Source organism: Anoplophora glabripennis, unplaced genomic scaffold, assembly GCF_000390285.2.
Source record: "Anoplophora glabripennis isolate ALB-LARVAE unplaced genomic scaffold, Agla_2.0 scaffold876, whole genome shotgun sequence".
In the NCBI taxonomy this organism is placed as follows: Eukaryota; Metazoa; Arthropoda; class Insecta; order Coleoptera; family Cerambycidae; genus Anoplophora; species Anoplophora glabripennis.
The window spans coordinates 93,422-110,566 of NW_019416954.1; the positions used below are offsets into that span (position 1 = coordinate 93,422).

Here is a 17,145-nt window from a genome sequence, read left to right on the forward strand (position 1 = left end):
GAAAGAGTGATACTGTAGCATCATTTTTCTGAATTAATTGTGAGGGAAGATCAACATTTATTCGATGGCAAAGAAAATTTAGGTAGATTTTCTGGTGTTACTGTTAAAGGTCTATTTTGCAGAATAAAAATCTGTTTTGTGTGCATGTGTTATCAACATGTGATACTGCGCCTTTCAAAATTTCGCTTCCAAAAGGGACCATTTGAAAAAGAATTTCTTAAAATGCGAAAATATAATAACGTATGTATCACGGCTGAATTACGTGTTGATAATACACTGCTCAAAATAATTAGAGGAACGCTTATTTAAATCTCAATAACTTTTNGACCTTTATGTTATACAGACAGGATCACAGACTCTTCACTTTATTTCTTGTAGTTTTTTTGAATTGGCGCTGTTGTCTCAAGAGTGATTATGTAAATTTGTTTTATTTTCGTAAATTTATTCGAACAAAATGTTAGTCTTTAAGATATGCATTATTAGATTTATATAGTATTACAAATAAAAAAGTTATTGAGATTGAAATAAGTATTCCTCTAATTATTTTGAGCAGTGTAGTTCAAAATGTGAAGTTATAGATAAGAACAAAATTAGGATTTGATTTTCTTGAAGGCATAAATATTATTTGATAAATGAATCATCATGGAGTGTGTTTTTAAAATTAAATTAATATAGATAGACTATTTTTATTTTTAGATGCTTATTTACTAACTTATCTTTACCAAACCAAAATATTCGAAGAGTAAACATAACTACGCCGATTTTCTCGGACAATTAATGTTATCGATTTGGAACTAGAGAGTCTGTAAGATTTTAGAAGCTTCTTGAAGCTGAAACTGTTTAACCGAAAATAAAAAACTTATAACCAAGCACAAAAATTTCTCAAAACAATGGATTTGAGGTTATATAACTCGCGAGATAACTCTTATTATTAGGCTTTCGAAAAGCTTTTTTTATGAGTAGAATTATCCCCTAAATTATTTGACCATCATTTTCGCACACCCTGTGTAATAATCATGTATGTATGTTCATGGTATACAAATAAATAAGGAATAAAATGAATAAAGTTCAAAAATATGTAATATGAATTGGTAGTAATCTATCGTCTTTATTAATCTTCAGTCTTCGTTAATATTCAAAATTACATCACTTAATCAAAATTTGTTAAAAGTTCGTCTTCATTCTTATAGTCGCCTTCTTTAAAGTAAAAGTATATTGAACAATTCGGTAACCATTGCATAATTAAGTAGTTGGAGTAGGTATGGTGCACATGGTCTCTTATTTAAGTAACGATTATGCTGGTATTCTTTTCGGTTTCAATATACTAATATAGCACTAGCTAGCTTTTGATTATTATTGAAAGCACTTTAATTTCTTCTGTAAATATACCACTATTTCATTTTTACTTTCATTTAAATTTTGACCACGTTCCAACATATTTATTTCTAATCATGATATAACTAAATACACATCTGTTGGAATGTCTATTCTATGTTTCTTTATTCTGATTGAGAATAATATTTTGTTGCATATGTTAATGAAATAGAAAGGTGAAACGTGAAAGGAAAAATGAACTGAAAATACTGAGCTAAAGTTATTTGTTGTTACAAGACCGAATGCAGATATGTTAAAAGAAGCAATAGTTAAATATTTGCAGTAACAGAAGCAGATGTTAACAGCGTCCAAAAAAATGAAAACAATAAAGAGATAAAGTGGAAGACTACTATCAATACCAACTTTTCAAAAAGACTAATAAATTGAATGGTTCCAAAACAAAATATTGATAACTAATAGTCCGATTTTGTAGTTGAACCTGTTGAGCTTTTAGATAAATCAAAACATTAATTTGGAACATACAGAGCGTCCCACAACATAACAACCGCATAATCGATTTATATCAATTTATTTTAGTCCAAAGATGCTTCGTTTATAAGTAACTGGGTATACAATTTTTACTTTTGACATGTTTTAATAATGAAAACATATGAAAACCGACATATGACATCTGGTTCAAATTTAACACACGGCACGAGAAACAATAAAAAACATCTTCAAACATTTCCATTATTTTTTAAAATATTTGCAACGCCTATGGTTATTTTATGCGTTTCTGAAGAATCACGATAAATTGTCTGGCATATGGTAATAGTTTATCTAGATCCCGATTATCATAAATAGGTCGTGCTTCAGAAGAGCTGCATTTTGTAAAATTAATAACATGAGATATTCGCCGTAAACATACAGTCCGTACAATATTTGTTGAGATAGAATTCCAAGAAGGCCCCTGCGTCACTTTCTTAGAATTAACCGCATTCGATACTCAAGGTGGAAAGACATTGGCGGCGTGGCGTTCACCGTATGTCTTTCTACCTCGGGTGTCGAATGCGGTTAATTCCAAGAAAGTGACGCAGAGGTCTTCTTGGGATTCCATCTTAACAAATATCGTACGGACTGTATAGAAGTTGCAGCAGAAAATTAATACATACATAAATATACTACATTATTTATTTTTCGAGTGAAGTTATCATTTGATTGTACAGAATGGCAAAAGCTTTGATTTAAACAGCCTTTTTATCGCAATACTGAACGTCAGAAAATTAATGAACGAAATGATTAAATTGTGTGATTGTGTAATACATCAATGACAGTACCATCTTTGAGTGCAAGTTGTAAGATATCTTTTAACAGTTTAAAGATAATTAAAGGTTATCATTTAAGAATAAGTTAAGTTTTCTGACTTAGGTATTTTGTATGTTGAAAGAAATATTGTAAAAAAGTAGATTTAGAATTAATGATAGATTCGTTTTCTGTTGAACATAATAATTATAAATCTTTTCTAGTATAAAATACATAGAATGCAGATATCTAGTTCACTGTTCTTAACGTTATTTTTACTTTATATTTTATTTGCCAAAAAAATTAAAAGACGTTTTGTAAAATCCAGCTGCCACTTCCATTTCACTAAGGCTAGTCCAGCCAGGCTGGTGTAACCTGGCGGGAACTATCTACAATCGTGCTTGAAAATAACAGCCCTATATACCGGACCAATATGAGTGTATACTCATTTGCCCAGCCTGACTGGACTGCGGTTCATTTTGTAGCATTATCTACCAGTTTTCCCTCAATTAAAAAATAATGTTATTACCGATTAACTATTTGCAGAAAGAGCGTAATTCAGGAAACAATGAAAACAACAAAAAATGAATCACAATAAATTAAATATTGTTCGTACTGATAAGAGACAGTCAGGTTGCCGGACTTGAGTTACATATTATTGAAAAAATAACAAGTGATTTCTCTTTTTCTCTATCCTGTAGACTTATAATCAGTATATCTGTATGATCTGTAATAATTGACATTAAAGGAGTGACTGTTCAATTTTCCATTATTTTGCAACGCAAGAAGTATTTGTTAATATTAACGAGCATTCGAATAATTTCAACACGCCAAGTTTTGCATATTATAATCAGCAAGGAAGTAAACAGATATTAAGCAAGACAATGCGGATTTAACTAATAACAAAACAAAATTTCTACGTCTTCAGAGGACCATGATTACATAAAATAAAACTTGCTCCAAAAAATTACGAAACGAGGAAGTAGGTGTTACTGAAGCTTTATTATAACACCTATTACACTGGTTTTATTACAGTCATAATACGGGAGTATGTTTCATTGTATTACGAAAGTGGGGAGTAAACCAAGCGGTAATTCAACTGAATCAGGATACTATTAATTGAAATTATTGCGCAAGAGTAATTGTGGGTAAACATAACCTAATTTGTTCGATGAAGTCGATGAACACGGGATTAATTACATGCATTGATAACATACAATTAAATATAAATTACATTGTTCGATGCAAAACAGATATACTTTCGGTTCAAGCGTATATGCACCAATAAATTGAAAGTGTTATTACATATGGGAGTGCCAAATTTATAGAAGCAAAAATATTTTACTATCTATCACTGAAGTTTAAAGACTAGATATAGTATGTATAGGATGGGCCAATTTCGACATTTTTGTAGGGTTTCTCGAATTTCCTGAATATGGACATAGAATGCTTTTAGGAAACTATTAACACATGCGTTAATCACAATAGACTCTTTTAGTGTGACGTCAAATATTTAGGCAACCAGCAACAAATTGTTATAGTTGAAATTGTACAGACCGGATCTAACTCTTGTTTACTATTTACATAGACACTATAGAAATAAACAATTTCAAATTAACTTATTTTTTTTACAAGGATTTAGAAGTATTTAAGAACAGCCAACACGTGTTTCGTAAAAAAAAATACACGAATGTGCTTAAAACTTATAAAAAATGATATAAAAAAATGTTTTTAAATTTAAATAACGTAAAAATTTAACATTAACCGTGTTATTCCTAATACGCATGCTCGGGAAGAAAAGCCTCATACGCAGACGAGATCTTGTTAATATATCATTGTTGTCATCATAAGAGTATTTTCTCATCTTTTGTTTAATCTTGTCACTTCCTAGTTCTACCAAGTAATTTTTAATTGTTTTTCTTGGTGCTCTGCTTTGTCAGTTTGTTTATCGAGTGTGTTTTTTCTTCAATTGGTTTATTATCTTAACCTGAACCAAATGTTTCTTGAGTGGTATCCTGTTGCTAGGCTACTTCGCTTATCTTTAATGCGCGTGCTCAGTAACATTGATAATTTTAATTTATTAATTACTATAAAGGTCAATATTGTTTTATAAATTTAAAAATATAAATTCTATAATTCTTTCAGTTTGTCACTTGGGGTTTGAAACTGCTTAAATATTTCTAATATTGCTCGAATATCGCGATATTTGACGTGATAACAAAGCAGATATTTTTTGGCACTTATGTCCAACGTACATAAGGTCGAAAATTGATCTAGTAAAAAATTCTGATAAATTTTTCATGACAATGTGTACTATAGGGTTCCCTATTATTTGGCGATATGTGACATCATTACCAAAAAGGTCTATTATTGAGTATCTTTACAAAGCTGGACGAAACAGGAAAAGTATATTTTCTGATACTTACTTGTTTTCAGTGATCTTTCAATGCGAAAAATTAAAGGAAATTGCTCTAGTTCGATCGTTACGATTCACCACTTCCTGGATGGATATACTTGTTCTGTCATTGTCTTACTAAATATGCGATTTCTTGTCTATAAAATACCAGCCTCTTCTATTTTTTGGCCTTTCCGACGATATTAAATAACATAGATTAATTGAAAATTTTTTATTTTTGTTACGATCTTTATGCAGTTTTTTCCGTAAAATGCAATGGCATATGTGGCATTTTCTATAACTTCCAGTTTTTGAAATATAAGTAATCCAAAATTATGTAGTTTGTATGGATGGAGAGGAAAAGAACGAAAACTTTATTATTTATTTTATTAAAAAACTGCTTGTCTTAAAATATACAAATATGTAGTTTTAAATGAATCAAGATATACAGTATGTCTTCTACAAAAAAATGATTTAAAATACAGAAGTTGATTTTTTTCTGCAAAACTCAATAACGTCAGTTAAACAACACATACGCAATCGGTCCTTCTGCAACATCATCATGTTAAAAACAATAAAAACATCTAAAAACCGACATAAAACATCTGATTCAAATTAACATATCTAGGTATAATAGCTGATCAATTGATCAATTAATTCATAAAGTCGCTTCATCAAGAAATTGGACAAATGTAATGCACCAAATCTACTGTCAAATAAATTCATGAATTTATTCATCAAGTTCTTGATGAATTGGACCATGTTCTAATTTTCGTCAATTTCTTCGTGAAGTTCGGAAGTACCAACCCAACAGATTTCCAACCTCAGATCAGAAATGAGGTTAAGATTTTGGAATATGTAAATAATTGTGTGGCGTCGTACTAGTTTTGCAATGTTTTTACTGATTTGTTACTTACAAACACTAATATTTATAAATATGTGTCAAAACGGTACCGCTGTTGTATCACTACAATTATGAGTGGAAAGGTGACATTTTTGAAATGTATTTGCTTCTTTGATTCGTTGGTAGAACTGATTCATGCGTCAAAAAAGTTGACAAAGTCTGTAGCAGTGTAAAACCACACTGTTTATCAATAAATTTGTGAATTAATTCATGAAGAACTTCGTCAATTTATTCATCAATAAATTGTCAATGTAAAACAGCTATTAGGTATAAAGGTACGGAAAACAATAAAAATTTAACTTCAAACAATTCTATTATTTTTTAAATATTTTTCCCACTTGTGGAATATTGTAAAATAGATTTAGAATTAATTATAGATTCGTTTACTGTTAAGCATAAAAATAGAAGTAGGTACCTATAGCACTTTTCTAGTATTCTATGTAGGTACCTAGTTAGAAATGTTTCATTGTCCTTAACGTTATATTTTATTCGCCAAAAAATTTAAAAGATGTTTTGTAAAATCCAAGTGCCAATTCTTACATTTATTAAATATATGCAGCCCAATCTGTTACATTTTCTACCAGTTTTCACTCAACTGGAAAATAATGCTACTAGGTATTACCGATTGACTATTTGCAGAGCGCAATTTGGGAAACAATAAAAACAACAGAAAATGAATCACAATTGAATACTGTTCGTACTGATAACAGATCGCTAAATTTGAGTTACATGTTACTGAAAAAATAACAAATTATTTATGTGGAATAAAATAAAGTTAAAATGTAGGCATTTTGTGGTTAAAAGGTAATTTGTAATATATTTTTGTTTCTGAAAAATTAAGTAGACCTTATCAGAAACACAACAAAATATAGTAGGTAAAAAAGTACTGTTTCCATATAAGGTATTAAAACAATTTATTGAGAAGAGTTATTCATAATAAAAATTAACGTGCATGTACCAAATCTGAAGGCCAACTCTGATATTTTAGTTCTGATAAAACGCTCAACTCAAATCAATCAATGAATTCGGGATATTAACATACATTTTAATCTTTAACAACTTCTAATATAATTTTCCCAATTTATATTTAAATAAACTTAATAGAGAAATTCAAATCAAAGTTGGCTGTTTGCTTTAAAATAAATTTTTTTATTGATTTTTTTTTGAATTCTTACAAAAAAGGCACTTTATCTACACAGATAATATATTTTTTTGTTCGGGTTAATTCTTATTTTTTTTCATAAATAAAAATACGTTACAGGTTATTTTTTAACCAAGCAAATTCGTTCCTAATATATTAAATTTATATTCGTAAATTTTATGTCATTTACATCAATAATCGACACGATCTTTAGTCACCATATATATGTTGAATGGTGGAAAATAGTGAACTATTTATTCAAATTATGTGTGACACATTTCATTACAATTATTTAAAAAATCGGAAATATTTGAGTTACATTTAAAAAAAATATAACTGAGTTAAAACTTAAAAACTGAAAGTTATATAGAAAACTTCTGTTTACACCATAGGGTTCTAAATAAGAAACTGCAAAACTCTTTAAAGATATAAAGAAACATACAAACAAAAACATTATTTCATAAAAAACGACCAAAAATGAAAAACAAACTATAGATATCTCTTAACAAGCCAAATTTTTATCGAAAAGCGATGTGCAGCTACTTTTTGCCTATCTCTTAGAAAAATAGAAAAATTCCCCTATAGCTTTTGTTTTTGGGAAAAAAACTTGTATATAAAAAAATCATATCAACTTAATCGAAATTGTAGAGATATCAAAATAAATATATCGCTATTTCTTTCTCGAAATGAATACCATGTATATTTTACATACACTTTCTTACAATTACAATAACAGTGCGATAGGTCAATCTGTAGGTATGACAAACATGACTAAAGAAGTTATCACTGTTTAATCAATTCATTAAAATCTATTAGAGAAATCTGTATCTACACTTTTGATTTAATCATAGAATTTTTTTTTAAAGAATTATATTCTTCCAGAAACTCAATAAAATAAATATTTGCGTTTCATTGTTTTTTTAATGTATACAACGATGCGGAAAAAAAAACAAAAACACAAAGCAGAATCGAGCTTGCTATGATCCTCGAGAAAGTACGATAAAAGGAAATAATAGCACGATAAATTTTTCTTGCCGGAAGTTTCTTGAAAGAAAGAACTTACCGTATTCACCATCTAATCCAACATATACCACAAAAAGAATCTGATTTCGTTCACGGAAATGTTTTCTTTTATGTTGTGATTTATAATAAGAACCGCGCTGTTCCCATATACATTTGCCGACCCTCTGAAAATATCTTTTCAGGTATAGTATGTAACAAGCAACTCAAATCTACAATCAGTTAAGACTTACAGTTACATACACAAAATTTTAATACTAAACTGTTGGTAAACGTTTTAATCGTTAAAGACTAATTAAAAACTAATGAAAAACATCAACATGTTCATTCTTCTCAGGAGTACTGCCTTCATTGATGCATGATTTATTTTTAATATTTTAAGGTTTACATGTGTTGCATTAATAAATTAAAAAGGTTATGCTAATTTAGATTGTATATTATACAGGCTGTCTACTATAAGGGGGCCACTGCTATGGATCTCGCTTTTTATACTAAGCACGTCAAAAATATTTAATTGTTTTTTGTTGCATTTTTTGAGGCCTTTATGCTCGTAAAAACAAATTTGAGATCCATGGCCAACTTTCTGATTAATCATAAAAAAAGTTGCTTCGTCAGTGAAAATTTTGTGATTTTTTAAGTTGGGTTGTCTTTCAAATTTTTAATTTCCTCGCAAAACTGTAATCTTCTGTCTGTGTCATCTGGCCATAGTTCTTGTAAGACGTTAACTTTGTAAGAATGCCACTTTTGTGACTTCTGAGTTCTGTGAATGAGGACTTCGACAAGTTGAAGTTGGCCGAGTTAGATCTAATGGATGTATAGGATTTTCAGTAACGGCGAGCATCACATTTTGACGGTCATTTTCACTTACCATTCTTTGCCATCCTGATTCAGGTAAATCTTCTATACTTCCGGTTTCTTCAAACTTTTTGAATACTTATTGTAGCTCGGCTAATTCTCTGGTATGGATACTTATGATGAAATGTCACATACCTCCTGTTGACTACTAACTTTATCTCCGCATCGTAATTATAATTAAAATTTCAATTCCCCGTTTTTCGCTTAAACGGGCAACCATTTTTGAAAATAATTTAACAACGAATGAATTGGAATTAAAACGATTCATGTTATACCTAAGGTACTCTGGTGAATTTTATGTGTTTATCGATGTGTTTTTTTTTGAGAGAAAAGAGCTTTAAAGTAAGTAGAAAAAGATTAATAAAGAGTAGGTACGTTTATTAAAGTACAGAAGACTATGATTGTTTGAATTAGTCGTCAGTACGACATAATAGATAATTTTTTACATTGTTTTGACAACTATGACAAAAAAGTAGGTATAATCTTATAGTCCAGACGGTATCTGTTTCAAAATGCCATATTTGGGTGAATTATATATCCACGGAGATTTTTGGCTTTTTGGCTTTGAAATATCACTAGAAATTAATTTTTCCATGCGCATAAAAAAAACGTGGGCTTAACCTTTGGCGGCACAATATGTTAAAAAAATTAGAAAAATGTCATATTTTTCTTCCTATTTAATTATATATCTTTTCAAGAGTTGATTTTAGGCGAAAATGGAAGAGGAAAAAAATGTTTGCAATTAAATTTTTTACAAAACATGTCTAGTTACAAATCGAATGAATCATGATTATTATGGTAAAAATCGAAAAAATCGCAAAAATGGGGTTAAAAAACAATACTTTTTAGGGAATTTTTTTGGGGTATTTAAATTGGGTATAGGACCTTTATACTTGGCTCAAAAAAACTTCATGTTATGTAGAATTATCACACCAAATTTCATCAAAATCGGTTCGATAGATTTTGCATAATAATTTTGCAATCCAGATTTTGAAAAAAAATTTGCAAATTTTCAAAATTTTGCACAGCAAAAACCAAGGCCCTTAGATACTTGAAAATTTAATCACATATAGAAGGGCTCTCAAGCTTTCAAACTTTTTTTGAAAAATTCGAATCCGTCAATTAGGAGAGCTCTGGCGCTTGTTTAAACATTGGTCGAATTTTTTTACTTAAAAACAATTAGAACTTTGTGAATATTCAATCAAATCAAATTTTTTAAAGCAGGCCCTAAAAGTTCTTGGAAAGACGCTTCTTTAAAAAAAAACAGAACGATTCATCAATTAGTTACGTAGTTATAGCCGATTCAATTTCGAGCAGACCGAAGCGGTCGCGCTCTCTGCTTCCCCCACCACTACCACCCGTACGATTTTAATGATTTTCTCGCTTACATAAATAACTTTAAACACGTTTTAAAGTAGGTTGCCAATGAAGAAAAGTATTGTATTCTTAAACCTGGTAAAGTACTCGGAATACCAAAGGTATTTTTCGAAAAATTAGCCCGGATGTCCCAGTACATTTAGTGTAAATGTAATTGATCAATCGTTCTGTTTTTTTTAAAGAAGCGTCTTTCCAAGAACTTTTAAAACCTGCTTTAAAAAATTTGATTTGATTGAATATTCACAAAGTTCTAATTGTTTATAAGTACAAATATTCGACCAATGTTTAGACAAGCGCCAGAGCGCTCCTAATTGACATTCGGATTTTTCAAAAAAAGTTTGAAAGCTTGAGAGCCCTTCTATATGTGATTAAATGTTCAAGTATCTAAGGGCCTTGGTTTTTACTGTGCAAAAATTTGAAAATCTGCAATTTTTTTTCAAAATCTGGATTGCAAAATTATTATGCAAAATCTATCGAACCGATTTTGATGAAATTTGGTGTGATAATTCTATATAACATGAAGTTTTTTTGAGCCAAGTACAAAGGTCCTATACCCAATTTAAATACCCCAAAAAAAATCACTAAAAAGTATTGTTTTTTAACCCCATTTTTGCGATTTTTTCGATTTACCGTAATAATCATGATTCATTCGATTTGTAACTAGACATGTTTTGTAAAAAATTTAATTGCAAACGTTTTTTTCCTCTTCCATTTTCTTCTAAAATCAACTCTTGAAAAGATACATAAATAAATAGGAAGAAAAATATGACATTTTTCGAATTTTTTTAACATATTGTGCCGCCAAAAGTTAAGCCCACGTTTTTTTTATGCGCATAGAAAAATGTTCATTTCTAGTGATATTTGAAAGCCAAAAAGCCAAAAATCTCCGTGGATATACGATTCACCCAAACCAAAACAGATACCGCCTGGTCTATTATGTATGGTATGTTATGTTTTGTATTTATTTATACTACAAAATATAGAACGTCCTATTTAAAAAAATGTCAGTAATGTTATAAGTCTGTTAAACATGACTCAAAAAAATTGAAAATATTGCAGAAGTGACAATTTCTATTTACTAATTGACCTGTTTCAGCGATTTTTTAAAACTGAAAAGAAATATGAATTTTTTTCCATCATTTTGTAACTTACATAGTGTACATATACGGGGTGTTCCGTTTAAAACTCCCCAGCTGGATATCTCGAAAACAGAAAAGATATATGATTTCTAAAAAATCCACTGTATAGTTTCAATAAATGGCTTTACTTGTGAGTACAAATCCCGTTCCTCTCAGTGCAGGTATAGATATCGCTGCAATCCGAAAACATATTTTGTTGACAGATCTCTAAATTATAAGCAACCTTTGTGATATAAACAATTTTCGAAAAGCCATTAGTTTCCGAGATACTTGGATTTGAGGTAATTTTCTTTTCCAGATTGCCGCCATTCTCATGAATGCATAATTCATTTCTTTTTCTAAGTTCGGTATCAGTTAATCAGCCCGTAATAAAACATTTCGAGGAATAGATGGACAGTTCGCGTAAATTTTATTGCACAAGTCAGCCAAGTCTTCAATTTCTGTTTGGTAAATTAGGTTCTTTAGGTAACCCCACAAGAAAAAATCGAGTGGGGTTAAATCATGAGTGCGGGCAGGCCACCTTATTGGACCATTGGTGCCTATCCATCGCCCCCTGAAAATATTCATGAAGAAAATTTTGCACCCTCCTTTCATTATGAGCTGGTGCCCGGTCTTGTTGGAACCAAATATTTTGTCTCATAACTAAAGGAACTTCTTCCAAAAGAACATTTAGTTGGGTCTGAAGGAATTGTAAATATTTGCGACCGTTCAAATTTTCCTCATATAAATAGGGTCCAATTAATATGCCATTAATAATACCACACCATACATTTATAGAAAATGTGGTTTGGAAATGTCTGTCTTTGGTCCATCTAGGGTTACTGTCATGCCAGAAATGGCTATTCTTTCTGTCTATTAAAAATCCCATTTTTTGTAAATCGACTATCGACAGTCCATACAATGTTATTTAAAAACTGGTTGTTTTCTTGAGCCTTTATTTCCATTTCTGCAATAAAATTTAGTCTTCGTAGCATATCAACAGGACGTAAACTATGTAAAAGATGCACTTTGTAAGGATGATACGTATTTCGCTTCAAGATATTATGGACCGATGTTCCGAAAATCCCCGTTTCTTGTTGTATATCTCGCACCGAGGTATGTGGATTAGTTTCAACCTTACCTAATACCACAGCAGTGTTTCTAGCATTTGTAACAGTGTTTCTACGATGATTCTTTTTGTTAAAAGAACCACAATGAAGCAAATTCGTCTATAAAGACAAAAAGGTTTTATGATCGGGATGTCGACGGTTTGGGTAACGTACCTGATAAAGTCTTTCTGCTTCTCTGGAATTTCTACGGCATTCACCGAATATTAAAATTATGTCGAGCTTTTCTTCATTCGTGTACTGGACCATACTGAATAAATGTTAAATGTGTCAAAGTTGAAGGTGTAGACTTGTAGTTATGGTAATAGTAATATGTAATCNCCTAAAATCAACTCTTGAAAAGATACATAAATAAATAGGAAGAAAAATATGACATTTTTCGAATTTTTTTAACATATTGTGCCGCCAAAAGTTAAGCCCACGTTTTTTTTTATGCGCATAGAAAAATGTTCATTTCTAGTGATATTTGAAAGCCAAATAGCCAAAAATGTCCGTGGATATACGATTCACCCAAACCAAAACAGATACCGCCTGGTTTATTATGTATGGTATGTTATGTTATGTATTTATTTATACTACAAAATATAGAACGTCCAATTAAAAAAAAAATGTCGGTAATGTTATAAGTCTGTTAAACATGACTCAAAAAAATAGAAAATATTGCAGAAGTGACAATTTCTATTTACTAATTGAACTGTTTCAGCGATTTTTTTAAGACTGGAAAGAAATATGATTTTTTTTCCATCATTTTGTAACATACATAGTGTACATATACAGGGTGTTCCGTTTAAAACTCCCCAGCTGGATATCTCGAAAACAGAAAAGATAAATGATTTCTAAAAAATTCACTGTATAGTTTCAATAAATGGCTTTATTTGTGAGTACAAATCCCGTTCCTCTGTGCAGGTATAGATGTCGCTGCAATCCGAAAACATATTTTGTTGACAGCAGTTTTGAAAAGTGGCGCATATGAAAGATCTCTATATTATAAGCAACTTTTGTGATATAAACAATTTTCGAAAAGCCACTAGTTTCCGAGATACTTGGATTTGAGGAAATTTTTTTCCAGGAGGAAGAGTTTTTAAAGTTAAGTTTTCAGGCGTAACTACTGCAGATTTTCGTCGTATTAGATTGCTTTGAATAAAACAGTGATGAATTAATTTTATTAATTAATTTTATTTAACTTAATTAATTTTATTTAACTAATAGATATCACAGGAAATTACTTCATTTAATCTTGTTTACGCAAATCGTAGTCTTTTCGATCAAGATAAAGTAATATTTATTTAACAAAAACTGATGAAATTAACAAAAATTACAAATAAACGATACTAAATTAACATAATAAACGAGTAACAATAAATGTTCAAAATTGCCGCCATTTTCATGAATGCATAATTCATATCTTTTTCTAAGTTCGGTATCAGTTACCCGTAATAAAACATTTCGAGGAATATATGCACAGCTCGTGTAAATTTTATTGCACAAGTCAGCCAAGTCTTCAATTTATGTTTGGTAAATTAGGTTCTTTAGGTAACCCTACAAGAAAAAATCGAGTGGGGTTAAATCATGAGTGCGGGCAGGCCACCTTATTGGACCATTGGTGCCTATCCATCGCCCCTGAAAATATTCATGAAGAAAATTTTGCACCCTCCTTTCATTATGAGCTGGTGCCCCGTCTTATTGGAACCGGATATTTTGTCTCATAACTAAAGGAACTTCTTCCAAAAGAACATATAGTTGGGTCTGAAGGAATTGTAAATATTTGCGACCGTTCAAATTTTCCTCATATAAATACGGTCCAATTAATATGCCATTAATAATACCACACCATACATTTATAGAAAACGTGGTTTGGAAATGTCTGTCTTTGGTCCATCTAGGGTTACTGTCATGCCAGAAATGGCTATTCTGTCTATTCAAAATCCCATTTTTAGTAAATCGACTCGTCAGTCCATTCAATGTATTTAAAAACTGGTTGTTTTCTTGAGCCTTTATTTCCAATTCTGCAATAAAATTTAGTCTTCGTAGCATATCACCAGGACGTAAACTATGTAAAAGACGCACTTTGTAAGGATGATACGTATTTCGCTTCAAGATATTATGGACCGATGTTCCGAAAATCCCCGTTTCCTGTTGTATAGCTCTCACCGAGGTATGTGGATTAGTTTTAACCTTACCTAATACCACGGCAGTATTTCTATCATTTTTAACAGTGTTTCTACGATTTCTTTTTGTTAAAAGAACCACAATGAAGCAAATTCATCAATAAAGACAAAAAGGCTTTATGATCGGGATGTCGACGGTTTGGGTAACGTACCTGATAAAGTCTTTCTGCTTCTCTGGAATTTCTACGGCATTCGCCGAATATTAAAATTATATCGAGCTTTTCTTCATTCGTGTACTGGACCATACTGAATAAATGTCAAACGTGTCAAAGTTGAAGGTGTAGACTGGTTGTTATGATAACAGTAAATTGTAATCAACTTTGACACTTCAAGAAAACAAAAGAAGGTTCAAGAAAACGACCAGTTTTTAAATAACATTATATGGACTGACAATGGATATTATTTGTAATTATTGTTAATTTTGCATCAGTTTTTGTTAAATAAATATTACTTTATCTTGATTTAAAAGACTATGATTTGCGTAAACAAGAAATGAAGTAATTTCCTGTGATATCTATTAGTTAAATAAAATTAATTCATCACTATTTTATTCAAACCAATCTAATACGACGAAAATCTGCAGTAGTTATGCCTGAAAACTTAACTTTAAAAAATCTTCCTCCTGGAAAAATTACCTCAAATCCAAGTATCTCGGAAACTAGTGGCTTTTCGAAAATTGTTTTCATCACAAAAGTTGCTTATAAGTTAGAGATCTTTCATGTGCGCTGCTTTTCAAAACTGCTGTCAAAAAAATATGTTTTCGGATTGTAGCGACATCTATACCTGCACTGAGAGGTACGGGATTTGTACTCACAAGTAAAGCCATTTATTGAAACTATACAGTGGATTTTTCAGAAATCATTTATCTTTTTCCGTTTTCGAGATATCCAGCTGGGGAGTTTTAAACGGGACACCCTGTATAGGTATTTAATTCAAATATTTTTCTAAATACCCAATATGTATTTCATTGTATACCTACGTAAGAAGTAAGTAATCAATCACTTGTAAAGTACATTCAAGAAAAGGACGACAAATGAAGCAGCTAAATAAGGAATTTTATTCAGAATCTACAAATTAATGTGCCAAAAGTGTGATTACGAAGCTCAAAAATATACACTTGTATGCATGCGGAATTTAAATAATGAAAAATATGTTCCATTAAAAAATATGTATATTACCTATTATTCTATTTAAACTTCTGTGGATGATGATTACGGGAGAACTGAATATACAGCGTATACCTATTTGAAGTTTGACAAAGATTGGCCTGCTGCATGCCGCAGCGATGTTTTATAAACTTACTTTCACTTAAGAAGAGCAACGCACTGTACGTATCGCAATATGAAGTGGCAATATTTTACTGTCAACCTTATACCCAAACATAAAGTAATCAAACGACATACCTTGACGAGCCGATTCTTATGTAGGCCTGCCAGGGGAATGTACCGAAACCCGCCTCCTCGCCTCCTACGATCCTTCTTTGTGCCTGCTGTCTCGGACTCGATACTCCACATCCTGAAAGAAAAATGATTAAATGAATGTCACAACCATACCAAATTTCTATTTCCAATTGACGTGGATATTTTTCATATTTTTATGTAGGGTGATAGGCAGGTAGTCAGGGCCGAACTCAGGAATACTGGTCCTTGAATTTTTAACGCGTTAGATGAGCATGTACACCCTCCGAAGGCGAAAAATTACAATACAGTCCTATCTACAATTTACATTTGATATTTGCAACGCCATGCAGATAAAAATTATGAGAGTATTAAATATATTTTATGTCTACGTCATAACTTCAAAAAACTTTAATGAACTGGAGGTATAAAACCACTGGTTTCTAGATGCAGAATAATAAAATAGACAAAAATATGTACCACATTGACTTAATTACGTGAACAAAAAATATAATCAATTAAAAGAAAAATGCACAGAACTGGTAAATAAATCTGACAACCACTGACGAACATGGTAAAAGGTATTTTCACCAATATCACAAATAGTTCTACACTGTATTTACACTACATACAGGGTGTATACAGTCATAATGTCATTAATTTTAAGAGCAGATAGAGAAAAATTAGTATAATACGATGCCGTGATTAAAAAAAATTAAATGCATATTTAAGATGAAAAAACAATATTTTCAAATCATTATTTAACCCTCTTTTCAGGCTGTTACTGACCGGCTGACGTCAGCCGGCTACGATATGAACAAAGCGACCTAGATGCAATGTTGCCATATTTATATATTTTCGCACATATAATGACAATAAATAAACGGTTTGCTCAGGTCAGCCAATAATAATTTAAAATGCTATAAATTATTTTTTTATAATTATGCAATCAACATATTAAATTGTTATTGTTGCCCAGCAAGAACCTCGAGGAGGTCTGAGTATGACTTGTCAAAATCATTTTTTA

The 17,145-nt window shown here is 30.8% G+C and overlaps 1 protein-coding gene across 1 annotated transcript in view; it reads right to left on the reverse strand.

Annotated features, from left to right (window-relative positions):
• The window catches only part of LOC108913614, a 105,955-nt gene that overhangs the window by 43,998 nt on the left and 44,812 nt on the right, over positions 1 to 17,145 (reverse strand). The window contains exon 4 of the mRNA XM_023455746.1: positions 16,125 to 16,236. Within this exon, the coding sequence (XP_023311514.1) occupies positions 16,125 to 16,236 (112 nt within the window). The remainder of the gene's footprint in view (positions 1 to 16,124; positions 16,237 to 17,145) is intronic.